The sequence below is a fragment of the Nelumbo lutea genome, chromosome 2 (genome assembly GCF_056320005.1).
Source record: "Nelumbo lutea isolate HS-2025 chromosome 2, American lotus-T2T, whole genome shotgun sequence".
NCBI lineage: Eukaryota > Viridiplantae > Streptophyta > Magnoliopsida > Proteales > Nelumbonaceae > Nelumbo > Nelumbo lutea.
In genome coordinates, this window is record NC_142685.1 from 72,535,811 (window position 1) to 72,550,641 (window position 14,831).

The 14,831-nt window shown below is 38.6% G+C and overlaps 1 protein-coding gene across 3 annotated transcripts in view; it reads right to left on the reverse strand.

Annotated features, from left to right (window-relative positions):
• LOC148871496 (uncharacterized) overlaps nucleotides 1-14,831 on the reverse strand; it is a 181,046-nt gene that overhangs the window by 30,231 nt on the left and 135,984 nt on the right. For all 3 annotated transcript variants that reach the window (XR_016106452.1, XM_088967218.1, XM_088967219.1), the window contains exons 47-52: nucleotides 7,188-7,318; nucleotides 6,543-7,055; nucleotides 5,612-6,436; nucleotides 5,434-5,510; nucleotides 877-1,327; nucleotides 680-766 (exon numbers count right to left, since the gene is read on the reverse strand). Coding sequence is in view for 2 of the 3 variants with exons in the window: in XM_088967218.1 (XP_088823344.1) it covers nucleotides 680-766; nucleotides 877-1,327; nucleotides 5,434-5,510; nucleotides 5,612-6,436; nucleotides 6,543-7,055; nucleotides 7,188-7,318 (2,084 nt within the window). In the remaining variant the exon portion in view is untranslated. The remainder of the gene's footprint in view (nucleotides 1-679; nucleotides 767-876; nucleotides 1,328-5,433; nucleotides 5,511-5,611; nucleotides 6,437-6,542; nucleotides 7,056-7,187; nucleotides 7,319-14,831) is intronic.

A 14,831-nucleotide genomic window follows, 5' to 3' on the forward strand; every position in this document is an offset into this window, starting at 1 on the left:
AACAGACTAAGCACATAGAGGTGAATTGTCATTTCTTTTGAGATCTTCTCATTACTAGCCACATTACACTTCCTCATGTGCCATCCAATCTTCAATTGGCCGATCTCTTCACCAAGTCTATGACTTGCACTAGACACAATTTCCTTGTGGACAAACTAATTCTCTTGCCTAAGCATCAGTTTGAGGATGAGTCTAGCGAGGATGAGGGCTAATATCGTAAATTTACCTTTATTTAGCCTTTTTGTATGCTTCCTTGTACACTATTGTACTTATCTATTCTTGTAAGGATAGAACTGTCCATCCACACATCTATTCTTGTTCTCTTCGACTAGAACTGATAGAATAAGGGTAGGGTACAAACATCACTGAGAAATATATGTATAATATGCAATATTATATTTGAAATAGGTAGGAAAACTTGAACTTTTAATAAGCTTTTTTATATGCAGAAATTGTGGATTATCCATCCTCAAATGACTGCAACATATACTTAACCAAACTTTTACATTCACTTTATTCTTGAAGTTGAACTAGAGATGCACTTTCCACAATACTTATGTCATATGCATATTTACTAACTATGGGCATGATTGGTATCATATTTACAAGATTATGACATCTGCAAAGTCCCAAATGACTAGAGATTAAACATGATAACTAGTAAGGAAAACATTCTAACCTTTGTTCTGCCTGATGTCATGTTAAGTAATGCTGAAAGGTTGTAATATGATCCAGCTGAAGCAAATGCCTTGACATAAACTCTCTCCTACAAAGAAAATTAAATTTCCATAGGTTTAACATATTCAAAAGACATTGAATATTACAATAACAAGTAATAGCAAGGGGAAATGATGATAAATTCAAAGGTCTTTTCACCTTGTTTTCCAGTTCAAGAAATGATATTCCAGGACTGTAATATTCAGAATGGCGAATGGCAACAGCAATTCCCACGCGAGGGGATAAATATGTGTCATTTCGAGATTGAAATTGGAAAGCTCCAGTTCGGCCTGCATAATCTTGTGGAGATAACATGATGGTGGCTTGACTTGAATCCTCAATTACCTCTAGCACTTGAGTGTTTTTTCTTGCTCCAGTGAATCTCCCATCATTTGAACTTGCAGAATTTTTCAAGAGTTTTGCAGATCTAACTGCTCTGCAGAATCGAAGGGAATTACTCTCAAAACTGTCCCCAGCTTCAATTTCCACCACCCGGTATGATAACGGCAAAGATGAATCATTACTGAGCCAATATGGAACAAAAAACCTGATCGTTTTTGGTGCATCATTGGTTCCTCCCATGTCACGTTCAATGCTCACACATAGTCTCCTGCACAATGATGATCATGGAGAGTAAATCAAATAGTATTAGTATCACTTTAGAATTCCATAAACAAAAGATATCCATTATCATGCTTAATTCTATAAACAGAGTCAGTCATAAAATGGCTGGTATTTTATATATAACATGATATTGAGAAGTGAAACATAATTATTCATAATGAATGATCACCCTTTTCTGTGGTAGAAACATTGTTGTACTATACTACAATAAAAACACATGCATGCTAATGCTGAGACCAAGGTTTTAGTAGGCTAAGGGCAGAGGTGATGCAGGTAGGTGACTAGGTGTCATAGGGGTACATATATATATATGTACATGACATGGGTTTGAATAAAAACATAATAAAATTTTATATGGCTTGTTCGATATGACATGGGTTTGAATCCCACCAAAGTAATTTTTGGGTAAATTACAAAGACCCCCCTGTAGAATGGGGTTAGTGACAATTACCCCCTGAACTTTCATTGGTTACAAAGACCCATTGAACTTTCACTTAGTGATAAATACCCACCTGAACTTTCCTTATTTTCTTTTCCTTGCCCTTTTCTCTTAAACCCTAATTCACCCAAAAATACCTCCATTTTCTCCAAATGAAACCAGCTAAAATAACAAGAATCATTGCATTGGCATGAATGTCTCTCTTCATCTTAAAATATGAAAATTATCCTCTCCTTTCTCCAATAAACCAAGAGAAACAAAACAGAGCCTTAAATTTTATATCTATCAGAAAAAAACCTCTACCATTTCATTTGAATATTGAATCCAGCAAGAAATATGCAAGGATCTATTAGAGAAACTGAGAGGAATTCAATATTATACTTAGAAAACCAAGCGAATCATAAATTGTTCAAATAAATGAGAGAAGGGTAGTTTGGGGATTTAAAAATTTTAAAGAGTTGAATGAGAATCTTTTTTGAAGTTAACTGAGAGAACTCTAATAGAGAGGGGTATTTATTGCAAAGTGAAAGTTCAGGAGGGCCTTTGTCACAAATAAAAGTTCAGGGGTTAATTGTCACTGGTCCCATAGTACAGGGGGTCCTTATAATTTACCCTTATTATTTTTCCATAAAATCTTAACACTACAAGTGTCAGAACCATTCGAATGAGACAAGAGTAAGGTTGATGGGCGTGTTCTGCCCCTCCCAAGAACAACACTCCCATGCTTATGATGCACGATCTCTGCAACTAGAACAATACCAATATAACTACTAACTGTTCAGTTCAGAGATATAAGCCAATGGTGTTTTAAGAGCAAGCCATTCCTGTTTTGTTTCTTGCACCCACATACAGTAGTGAGGAATGACTACCTGTATGATGCATGTGCCTTGGAAAAAATAGAATATCAACTATATGATAGACGGGCAAGTGGGTAAGAACAAAGCATGGGCAAGACAGAACATGACAAATAGAACAAGCCATTTTTATACACATTTGTATGCACTTATATGTTATTCTTGTATGTTGGTTCGGCTGATATTTTGTTATCCTCTTGTCTGGGTTGGGTATTAAGTCTTTAGTTAATGGGCCTATTTTTATTTAGCGTCTTATTTGACTGGGTGTCCCATCACTAATCAGGGGCATCCTGGTCCTTTCATGTAACTTTATGTACTGTTATTATATAAATGCCCATTCAAACATTTCTTCCTTTCTCCTCTTTTCTTCCTCTTCTTCTTCTCTGCTCACTTGACAGGTTCAGTTCAGCAAACATGGTATTAGAGCACTAAAACTCGCCTGGTTACAGCAGCTGCCTCGCACCTCTCTCTCTCTCTCTCACCTTTCTCTCTATCTTGGTACTGCAAAGAAACCCTAGGTCTGGTCGTAGAACCCAGCAGAACCTATATCTAGGGTTTCCCTTGGTTGTAGGGCCCAAGGGGAGTTAGTCCCAGTAGCTGATGCCCTAAGAGACACACACAGCAAGTTGTAGCCATTCAGCTAAGTGAGATCTGTGTAGAACAGATCTGGAAGAGAGGACTGATCTCAGTAGTCCTAGAAGAGTTCGTGGGTGAGGGTTCAGCCTGCGATAGCAGTGGTTAGCGCGTAGTAGAAGCCACAACAGCAAGGTCCAGGCTGCGGCAACAGTAGCTAAACACAGAAGAAGGGTTTCAGTTCGTTGCTTCAACAGTTTGGTGGCAGCTTGCAACAGCAGTAGTTAGAGCAGTACAGCAGAGTGGAGCTTGGTATTTCAGTCCTGATACGGACCCTCCAGTCTGAGTTTACAGTGCTGCAAGCTCCGTAAGTCTGAAGTGGTTTCATATAACTTGTGTGACAGTTTTTGGTACTCTTGCAAGTCGGAGAAGATGTCTTCCATATCCGGGGAAGTGTCTTCTAGAGATGTTAGGGCTAGTGGGAGGTCTCCTAATCTGGAGAACCCAAATCTGCACAGCCTACAGATAACAAATGTGTTGCTAGATGAATACAACTTTAGGGAATGGTCTGTTTCAGCCATGCTCTTTATCACATCCCAGGATCTTACCGGCTACTTGGACGGGCAGAAGAAAGAACCCGAAATAGGGAGTGCTGAATATGCTATTTGGAGAAGAGAGAATGCTACAGTCATGTCCTAGCTACTTGCTTCAATGACTCCAAGGGTAGCTAGGACCGTTCAACACTTCTCCACAACTCCCAAGAAATGGGAAAAGGTGTCTAAGACCTATGGGCAGAAAAAAATATAATGCTCGAATCTATAGACTGAATCAAGACATTGCTGCCCTGAGGCAAAGAGATATGAGTGTTGCAACAAACTTTACTACATTAGAAGGACTATGGGAAGAGCTAGATCACCACCTCATCATTGACTGGGAGAATGCCAGAGACAAGGAGAAACATGACAAACAAGTTGAAGAGGATAGAGCATTCAAATTTTTGGCTGGCCTAGATCCAATATATGAGAACATAAGGTCCCAAATTCTGGGAAGAGATGAGATGCCCGACTTACATCATGTCTACTACCTTGTGAGAAATGAAGAGGTGAGAAGAAAAGAGATGCAAAAGTAAGGGTTCATCCCCTATATGTTTTGAATTTTATTTTCCTTCTTCATTTTCTTCTCATGAACATGTTGATGATAGAAGATGTACATCTGGTTATTGTGCCTTAGTTGGAGGCAATGTTGTTTCATGGAGGGGTTTCTTGTAGTGTTTTTGGCACAACAGGTTTCCTATAATTCTCCTACATTAAGGACCTCTCTATAATATTTACTTTTATTAATATAAAAGGGAACAGTGGGAGTTGCCACTGACCCTATGAGGCCATTCTTCCAATTCATTCTCTCTTCTTTTCTCTTCTTTCCCCTGGGTTATACAGATTACACTCCCCAAGCACCTAAAATACAGAAAAGAAAACTACAGTATTCTTCCAATTCTTACGTTCTCCCTTCTTTTCTCTCCTCTGTCCAAGGTTATCTTTGACAATTACACTTCCCATGCACCTAAAATACAGAAGAAAGCTAATCTGGTAGGGCATACCCATACTATTCCTTCTTACCCATACCTCGACAAAGAGTCAACTAGATCATTTACCAATCTCCAAACCTAGTAGAGTTAGGTGTTCTCTGTAGCCACTAATGATCTAGCCTCTCTAATATAACAACAATACACAGATGGAATCTAACCTCCATACCCTCATCCAGCCAACCACCGCTCCTACCTCCTGTGTGCTATGCGTTTAATAATACATGAACTAGTTTTTCAACTAGCCAACACATTCACTACACTAAAAAACCTATTTTCCATATCCTAAATATTAATCGTTAATTATAATTCATGCTTGCTAAACAATCAATGGACAGAAAATAGTACAATAGATAGGTACAAGAAGTATAAAGATAACGAGTCAGGCCACAATAGAACAGAAACATAGAGGAAGATTATTTTTGAAACTTCTGAAAGCCGTTACAATTTCTATCGGTGGACATGTGTTGGAAGAGAGATCAATAAATATAAGCAATGGGATTTCAATATTACAATGAATCAAATAAATCACGATATACAGAGAATAATTTAACGTCTTAGTTTCCTCTTATATTTAAATTCAACATCATGAGGAAGATAGCATGCTTTCAGAACAAGAAAGAGAAATTAGTTAAAAAATGAACCTTTTACTTTGTGGGTGAATCATCCAAAAAGATGTAATATGATCATAAGATGAAAGATCCAGAAGCAGAATGAGATCCTGCAGTAAAACAAAGATATAAGATACATGAAGTAGGAACCATGTTCAGAACATGCAATAAGAGCAACCACTTGTGCACTTAAGATAAAAGTTTTAATTACCTTTTCCAAAACCCAACCCTCTTGGACAAATAATTTAAGATAAATAGGTTTCCGTATATCTACTGAATAAATATGTACACTCTTGCGGGGTGAAATAATTCCATGTTGCCGCAAAACACTATTCCCTTCTTTTGTTCTCTCCCAGATGGTAAATTCTGCAGGACTAGGAAGTCTATTCTCCAACTTCAGAGGGGAATTGATCGATATTTTCCAATCATAAACAGGTGTATTTAGTTCGGTTTGCAGAACTGAGGCATCTGTTCCAACACTAAGCCAAAAATAGTTTTTACTACATTCACTGGGGCAACAATATAAGAGAACATCTTTTTTCTCAATCTGGTTCAACTTAAAAGTAAAAACTGGCAATGTATTTCCTGGCTGCACTTGTCTAGAGAGTGAACTATAATCAATTAGGGGTTGATCATTTCCATGACCATTGCCAGAACCAAAAGTAGCTGCAAAACCCCAGGAGTATGGGGATTGAGTATATTCAACAAAAGGGCGAACTTGCAAGCAAAGGTCAGAATCCCTTGCTGTACTACTCCAAGGTAATGCAACTGATGATCCTGGACTAACAACATAAGCAAAGTTATTCATGCTATTAGTGCTTTCCTCACTTTGTTGTTGCCTTGTACGGATCCGACGCCTACAGCGCACAAAATCTAGAGGTGATTTTGTGCATGATTTGGAAGAAGTTGGAGGCCACTTTAAGCTCTGATAGTCAGGTGCATATGTCCAACCTTCAATATCTACACACTGAGACCTATCAATAGTCCAGGAAGATGTCCATTGCCATCCAGGAGGGATGCGAGGCTCAAAAAAGTCCTTCAAAAAATGATTTCGAAAATCAATTTGTAATATGTCACAATATGTTCAAATATGATATTTAAACCATGAGTCAATATGGATATAAATCTATAAATAGTCTCACCTTAGATGAGTATGAGAAGTCCCTGGTGCTCCAGGGTCCTGGATCATTACCACAAAGCCACTTGCTACTCCAACCGGAAATTGGTTGATACCGTTGATTCTCAAAGACTTCTTCTACAACGTTGCTACAGCAGTTTGATTTTGAAGATGAGAGAATATGGCTATGAAGTGTAGACTCAGGGCATAGAGACAGATCTAATTTAATATCTGAATCATTTATGACTCTTGAAAGGCCACGGAAAATTGCATGTTTCTTGCCATTCTTCATGACAACTTCCAAGGAAAAGATGTTTTCTTTCAATGTTTTAGGAACAACAGAGAGTGGAAGCAATGATCGAATGCTTGCCCATGGACCCTTTGGTCCAAGGCCCACCCAGAAACCTGCATCTCTATCTTTTTCAGTTGCACTTTCTGCCTCCCTTTGAAAATTTGTAAGTGATTTTCTTTCAAAATAAGTTGTAGAAATTACCAAAAATCCACAACCATGCATTGCTTCATCGGTGTTTATTTGACCCTAAAATACAAAACCAATTAACAAAATAGAGAATAGATGAACAGGTGTGTGCTGGAACCAAGATATTCACATTTTTAGCATGCAAACATATGCTAAAGAAGAATTCAAGCACAGCAGAAGGAATTAACTCACTTTTTTCCTTAAAGGATATGAAACAAGCTTTGGAACATCAGATGATTGATGCAGCATTCTTACTGAGGATACCTTGTTCAGTGTACTTGCACCATGTCCAACGGGAATAGAAGATGCACCAACTACTTCGCCTATAATCACAGCATGTTTTCTATTATTAGATGCCTGCTACAACAAAAGCCACGCATATCTTATGTTGCATGTCCTCAAATGAAGCTTAATATTAATAGAAATTACCAATACATCAAAAACAAGCATGGAATGTAGTTAAAGCTTATGAGAAGTGTGCTTATTGAATATTGATATTAAATGGACTTCATGGTATTGATCTGAATGTTAATGGGGAAGCATGCTTTGCAATCTCTACATTTTGCTAGATAGCAATATGAAATATTCCAGGGAGGATTTTTCATGGTGCTATTGGAGGATTTTTCATTCTTCTCTAAAGTTTCCTGCTGAAGTTGCCTTGGATTTGTCTGTTTTTCATGCCTCAGCCCTCATTTTACTTTTCTAAAGAATACTGTGTTCAGCTGAAATAATTTTTTCTGCCTTGTTCATTGCTGATTTGAGTACTTTTCCAACATCAGTACTGCTATTCTGGGTTGTTTTTTTGCTCGTTTATGATGGCTGAAAAGGTTGATTTTCTCCCTGTAAAATTTGATGGAACTAACTACAATATGTGGAAGTTCCATTGTGATTTCTATGTGGAGGGAAAGGGACTTGAAGGTTTCTTGAATGGGACTGTAAGTAAACCTGATGAGGATGAGGCTGATGGTAAAGCCTATATACAATGGAAGCTTGACAACGAAAAGTTAGTCTCCTGGATTTTGAGCTCCATTGTGCCTCACATTAGTGTTCCTATGAGAAAACTGAGGACTGCCTACAAGATGTATGCCTACTTGAAAAAGGTTTATCGTCAGTCCAATATGTCATGGCAATACCAGATTGAATCTGAAATCTTTGCTTATTGTCAGGGGGACAAAAAGATACAAGAATACTATTCAGGCTTTATTGATCTTTGGGCTGACTATGAACTTGTTCATACTGAACCCTCTGATCCCGTTGAATGTGTCAAGTATTTGCAGAAGTATTTTGAAAATAGGAAAGTTAACCAATTTCTCATGAGGTTGAGACCCGAGTATGAAATAATCAGGTCAAATATTTTGAGTAGAGGAATTCTTCTATACTTAGACTCTGTGATGGGAGGGTTGTTGAAGGAAGAAACTAGACTTCTAACTGCTGCAAATGTAGAAGGGAAACATTCTGATTCAGGAGTTGATATTGTTTTTCTTGCACGAGGGAATAAGAAATCTAGTGGAAAGGACTCTTCTAAAACTCAATGCTATGAGTGTAAAGGATATGGACATATAGCCTCTAATTGCAAAAAGAAGAATGTCTGCACATATTGCAAACGACATGGACATATCATTCCATATTGCCCAATTCATCCACCCAAGGAACCCATGAAGAATAATCAGCCACGAGCTTATCAAGCGTCTGAGGGACGAGTGTCCAGTACCCCTATTGCCAAGGGAGAATCCTCTGCTTCCATGAATAAAGAAGAGATACAACAACTAGTATCTTCTTCCATCTCATCTTCCTTTTTTGCTATCAGCCTATCTAGTGAGTTCTCCGGTTATTGCTCTTCTCCTGTTTGGATAATTGATTCCGGTGCTACAAATCATATGACTAGAGCCTATCTTGAACCTTCAAACAAATTTGTCTGAAACCAACCATAGACACATTGTCACTACTAATGGTGAGAAACTTGACATTATTGGGAGTGATGACTTGTGTATCAAACTTTCTCCCTCAAATTCCTTGTCCCTTGCTAAAACCTTCCTTATTCCTAAACTTATTGCCAACCTTATTTCAGTTGGTCAATTAGTTGATGAAGGTCATATTCTAACCTTTTCTTCTGATGGTTGTTTGATTCGGGATCAGTGCATTGGGAAGGTGAAAGGGAGGGAGCGTAGGATGGGCCACTTGTTTGCATTAGAGTTTGAGAAATCTCCATCAGCATCACCCTCTGCTTTTTTGAGCTCTTCTACATTGAGTCCTGTTTTGATCAAAGAAACTATGCTTGGGATTTATGGCATAAACACTTGGGCCACCCAAATTCTGATAAACCTAAATACTTGTTTGAGTCTAGTTTTATTAAAACTAAAATTCCTTCTATGAAATCCTTTGATACATCTTGTGTTTCTTGTTGTTTGAGTAAGAGTCATATTTTACCATTCACTCACTGAGCTGAACATGCTACTTCGCCTTTTGAAATTATTCATAGTGATGTTTGAACTTCTTCTGTTGTTTCTCGGATGGGATACAAGTATTTTGTGCTATTTATTGATGATTGTACCATGTACACTTGGATCTACTTTCTCAAACACAAATCAGAAGTTTGTCCAACCTTTAGGTTGTTTCATAACATGGTTTGAGTTCGTTTCCAAGTGAATGTGCAAATCTTATGCTTAGACTCAAGGGGAGAATACAGTGACGGAGATTTTTTGGCTTACCTAAAACATCATGTTATGCATGTCCAACGATGCTGCCCAGACACTCCTTAGCAAAATGGTGTGGCAGAAAGAAAGAATGGCCACATTCTCAGTGTTTTAAGGACTCTCCTACAAGAATTACATGCGCCTCCCACATTCTGGGTTGAGGCCACTAGCATTGCAGTATAACTGATCAATTGTATCCCATCATTTGTGCTTGCTAACATTTTTCCTCATCAAAAGGTGTTTGGATCCCCCCAGATCTTTCCCATCTTTATGTCTTTGGGTATCTATGCTTTGTTCATCTTTCTCTTCGTGAATGTTCAAAGCTTTCACCTCAGTCTGTCATGTGTGCCTTAGAGTTATAATTCAGGTCTGCCTTAGAGTTCGGCCTGACTGAGTTCGGCCTGACTGAGTTCAGTTATGTAGAAGAAGAAAAAGTGATAAAGAAAGAGAGAAAGAGAGGAGAGAATTCTGGTTCGAACTGAAAGAGTCAACTTGACTTCTCCAAGTCGGCCAGTAAGTATTTATATTATTATTAAAACATAACTGAAAAGACCTATGTGCCCTTACTTAAGTTAAGAGCACATGTTTCAACACAACATTACAGATCAACAACATCAATCAAGGTATAAAGACAGAAATACCCCTACGCTAACAGTTACGATCCCTTAGCATGTAGAATTTGTATCTCTCGAAATGTGATTTTTCTTGAGCATATCTCCTTTTTTTTAGGAATTTCCAAGCTATCTACACCCTATATTTCAATTTTGCATGATTTTGAATAACATGATTCTCCATCATCCACTACTGAGAAGGAACTTCCTCAATTATTCCTCATGTTCCTTTACGTCGTTCTGCTCGTATCTGTAGACCACCTGACCACTATGGTTTTCCTTCAAACCATAGCTCCTTCTTCGCTGTTTTGACCTTTACAGATATTTCCCATTCTTACCAGCAGGCTAGTAGCAGCCTTCAATGGCAAGAAGCCATGGATGCAGAGATTCAAGCTTTGTGTGAGAATGACACCTAGGACCTTGTCCCAACACCTTCATATGGCTCTAATATTGGGAGCAAATGGGTCTATTCAATCGTGCTGAAATCTGAGAGGTCTCTGGACCGTTACAAAGCCAGGCTTGTAGCACAAGGATATAAGCAGGAGTATGGCATTGACTATGAAGAGACTTTCGCTCCAGTAGCCAAGATTACTACAACCCGTGTTCTTTTAGCCCTCTCTACTGCTCACTCTTGGACAATCTTTCAATTGGATGTGAAAGATGCCTTTTTACATGAGCATCTAAAGGAAACAGTATATATGAAACCTCCTCCAGGGTACTGTAGTGATGCCTCCCTCATTTGTCGACTAAAGAAGTCCCTCTATGGGCTCAAGCAAGCCCCTCAAGATTGGTTTGAAAAATTCAGAGATGTTGTTGTGCAAGCCAGATATAGCCAAAGCGCATCGGACTACTCTCTCTTTGTTAGGAAAAGACCCTAGGACCTTACCATCCTTTTACTGTATGTGGATGACATACTATTGACTGGAGATGATATAGAAGGAATCTAGGACCTCAAGTCTATTCTCCATAGTTCCTTCCACATGAAGGATCTTGGCCCTCTTAACTATTTCTTGGGATTTGAAGTCCAACAAAGGTCCCGAGGTTATTTTGTTTGCCAACACAAGTATGCCTTTGGTCTTGTTAAGTTGACCAACCTCAGTGATAATAAACAGGTTGATACTCCCTTGGAGCTGAATGTCAAATTATCCAAATCAGAAGGCTCACTGCTTCCTGATGCTTCCCTCTATCGGCAACTTGTAGGGTCTCTCATCTATCTGACCATGACTTGTCCTGACATCTCACATTCAGTTCAAGTTGTTTGTAAGTTTGTCTCTACACCTCATCAACCTTATTTGACTTCGGTGCATCGAATCATTCGCTATATTTGAGGTTCTTTATTACAAGGTCTTTTCTTCTCTTCATCTTCTTCTCAACAACTAAAGGCCTATGCTGATGCAGATTGGGCTGGATGCCCTGACACATGGTGCTCCACTACCAGGTGGTGTGTCTTCATGGGTGATTTTCTAATATCATGGAAGTGAAAGAAACAATAGACTATTTCCAAGTCCTCTACGGAAGCAGAGTACAGGGCAATGTCATATGTTTGTACCAAAGTTGTTTGGCTTCAATCTTTATGTAGGAGTTAGGACATTCTTCTCCTACGCCCATTCCTTTGTATGCAGATAATACTAGTGCTATTAAGATTGCTTCTAATCTTGTCTTTCATGAAAGGACAAAGCATATTGATGTGGACTACCACTTTATCCGTGATCTATTTCTTGCAAACTCTATCTCTCCCTCATGTTGCCTCTGATATGCAAGTTGCTAACATCTTCACAAAGGCCATGACGAGATCCAGACATTTATTTCTAGTAAGCAAACTGATGCTCATGCCTCTACATCAGTTTGAGGGGGAGTGTGAAGAAACTCCCTGATGTACCATTTTATTGTAGTCCTTATTGTATTGTTTTCTTATTTATTATTATTTTCAATTCAGCCCTGCAAGGGTCTCTTTGTTAATTCTCTAAATTGTGTTGCCCTACAAGGGCCTCTCTATAATTTCTGTAATTTCACTTTCTATATAAAGGACCCTTGGGGTAAGTTCGAACCATCCATTTCTTCATCCCCAGAATTTTGTATTCTGCTCTAGGTCTATTGACATTCATTCTTGGCAAATAGGATACTTTTCCCCGAAGTGCCTTTCAAGTAACATAAAACTCTTTTTGCAACTGCTAAATGTGTATCTCTAGGAGAATGCATAAACTGACTGCCTAGGAAATATCTAGCCGAGTCATTCAAAGATATAACAACTTCCCAAGCAGTCTTTGGACACTCCCTTATCAAATAACAATTCACAATCAATAAAAGAAAGCTTGTGGTTTAAGTCTATAGAGGTGGAGGCCGGTTTAGCACCATGTTTTCCAGTCCATAGATCTAACAACTTCAATTCCCAAGAAATATCTGAGATCCCCCAAATCTTTGACCTCAAACTCAGTGTTAAGAAACCTTTTGAGATTAACCACTTCTTGGGTGTCATTACTAGTAACCACAATGTCATCAACATAAACAATCAAAAAGTTAACCAAGGAATTACTTCTCTTCACAAGTAAAGTATGATCAAATTAAGTCTGTGTGTAACCAAAAGAAACAAGGGCATCTCTAAATCTCTCAAACTAAGCTCTAGGAGACTATTTGAGACCATAAAGGGACTTCAATTTACAAACCTTCCCTTGCATTTCCTTACCATACACTCTTGGAGGTAAAGACATAGACCTCCTCATGTAGGTCTCCATTCAAAAAGGCATTTTTAACATCAAATTGATGGTCATTTTAGCCACAGGAGAAAAGGACTCAAGGTAATCAATACCATACATTTGAGTGTAGCCTTTAGCAACCAATCGAGCCTTAAACCTCTCAACAGTACTAGTAGAATGATAGTTGATAGTGGACACCCATCTACAACCAACCGGTTCCTTCCCCTCAGGCAAGTCTACAATATCCCAAGTATGGTTCTTATGCAAAGCATCTAGCTCAGTCATCATAGCACCCCTCCATTTTGGTTTGGATAAGGCTTCCGATACTGACCTGGAATCACATGTGTAGAAATGGGGGCAAGGAAAGAATAATAGACTAGGGAAAGAAGATTGTAGGAGAAGTGTTTGGAGATACAATGTGTTGTACACTTCCGCTTGCCTTTGTGAAGGGCAATAGGAAGGTCAAGGTCTAGAAAGGTAGCAAATTGGTTAGAGGAAGGCTGACATGTGACCTCAGTAGTGATGGGAAGTGATGGAGGCTCTATTGAAAGAGTGGAAACATCTTGCCCATACGTAAGCCTCTGTCTTTAGTACCACCTTTAAACAATAGGATGTGAAGGAAACATGGGAGGATGAGCAAGAGGAGGGGGATTAGGAACATGTGAAGTAGATACAGTGGGTGGTGTAATAGAAGTAGATGACACCACAAAAGACTCAATAGGAACTGGAAGAGGAATAACCTAGGACATAGTAAACGGCTCCTCGGAAACTCCCCCTTAGGAGAAGTACCAAAGAAAGGAATAGACTCAACAAGTGTAACACCCCTGGAGACAAAGTAGGTGCCACGAACCGAATCAAAACAACAATATCCCTTCTTTGTTGAGGCATATCCTAGAGAGATACACTTGTGTGCCTTAGCCTCAAATTTTTGTCTCTGATGGTTCTGAACATGCACATAACAGGTGCACCCAATAACTCGAAGAGGAAGAGAGAAAAGATCCTCATCCAAAAAGAGAAGGTTCAAAGGGGTTTTGAAACCCAGAACCCAGGAAGGCATACGGTTAATTATGTAGCAGTAAGAACAACATCCAACCAAAATTTTATAGGAACATGAGATGCAAAAAGGAGGCTTCTAGCAACTTCAACCACATGGCAATTCTTCCTTTCTGCCACTTCATTCTATTGTGGAGTCTAGGAAAAAGAACTCTGATGGATAACTCCACAAGCATCAAAGTAGGATGAAAGGTTCTTCTCAAAATATTCCTTAGCGTTATCCGATTGGAATATTTTGATCCAAGTGTTAAACTAGGTAAGAATGAGTTCATGAAACTTTTGCACAATAGTTGGTACTTCATCCTGGGATCTCATGAGGTAATCCAAGCATAACGAGAGAAATCATCAATAAAGAGAATAATTTTTAACCTCCAATAGTAGGTAAGTGATATGACCCCACACGTCAAAGTGCACAATATGGAAAGTAGAAAAAGAGATATTCCTTAACACATGTCGAGAAACAAATGACTCAAAGTAGAAAAAGATAAATGACCAAAAAATAAATGACATAACATGACTTGATCAATAGACTCTGACAAGACTGACTCCAAAGCAACTCCATTAGGTGGTCCAAGACTTCTACTAGGTCTGTGCAACAAATATATTCCATTCGCCTCATGGCTACTCTCGATTATCATCTGAGATTTTAGTTCCTGAAAAACACAATGAATAGGAAAGAAGGTTATACTACAATTCATGGATTTAGTCAAGTATGACAAAAAACAGGTTGATATTAAGCTTGGGGACATGGAGAACAGAGGATAAAACAAGAGTGTTAGAGGCTTT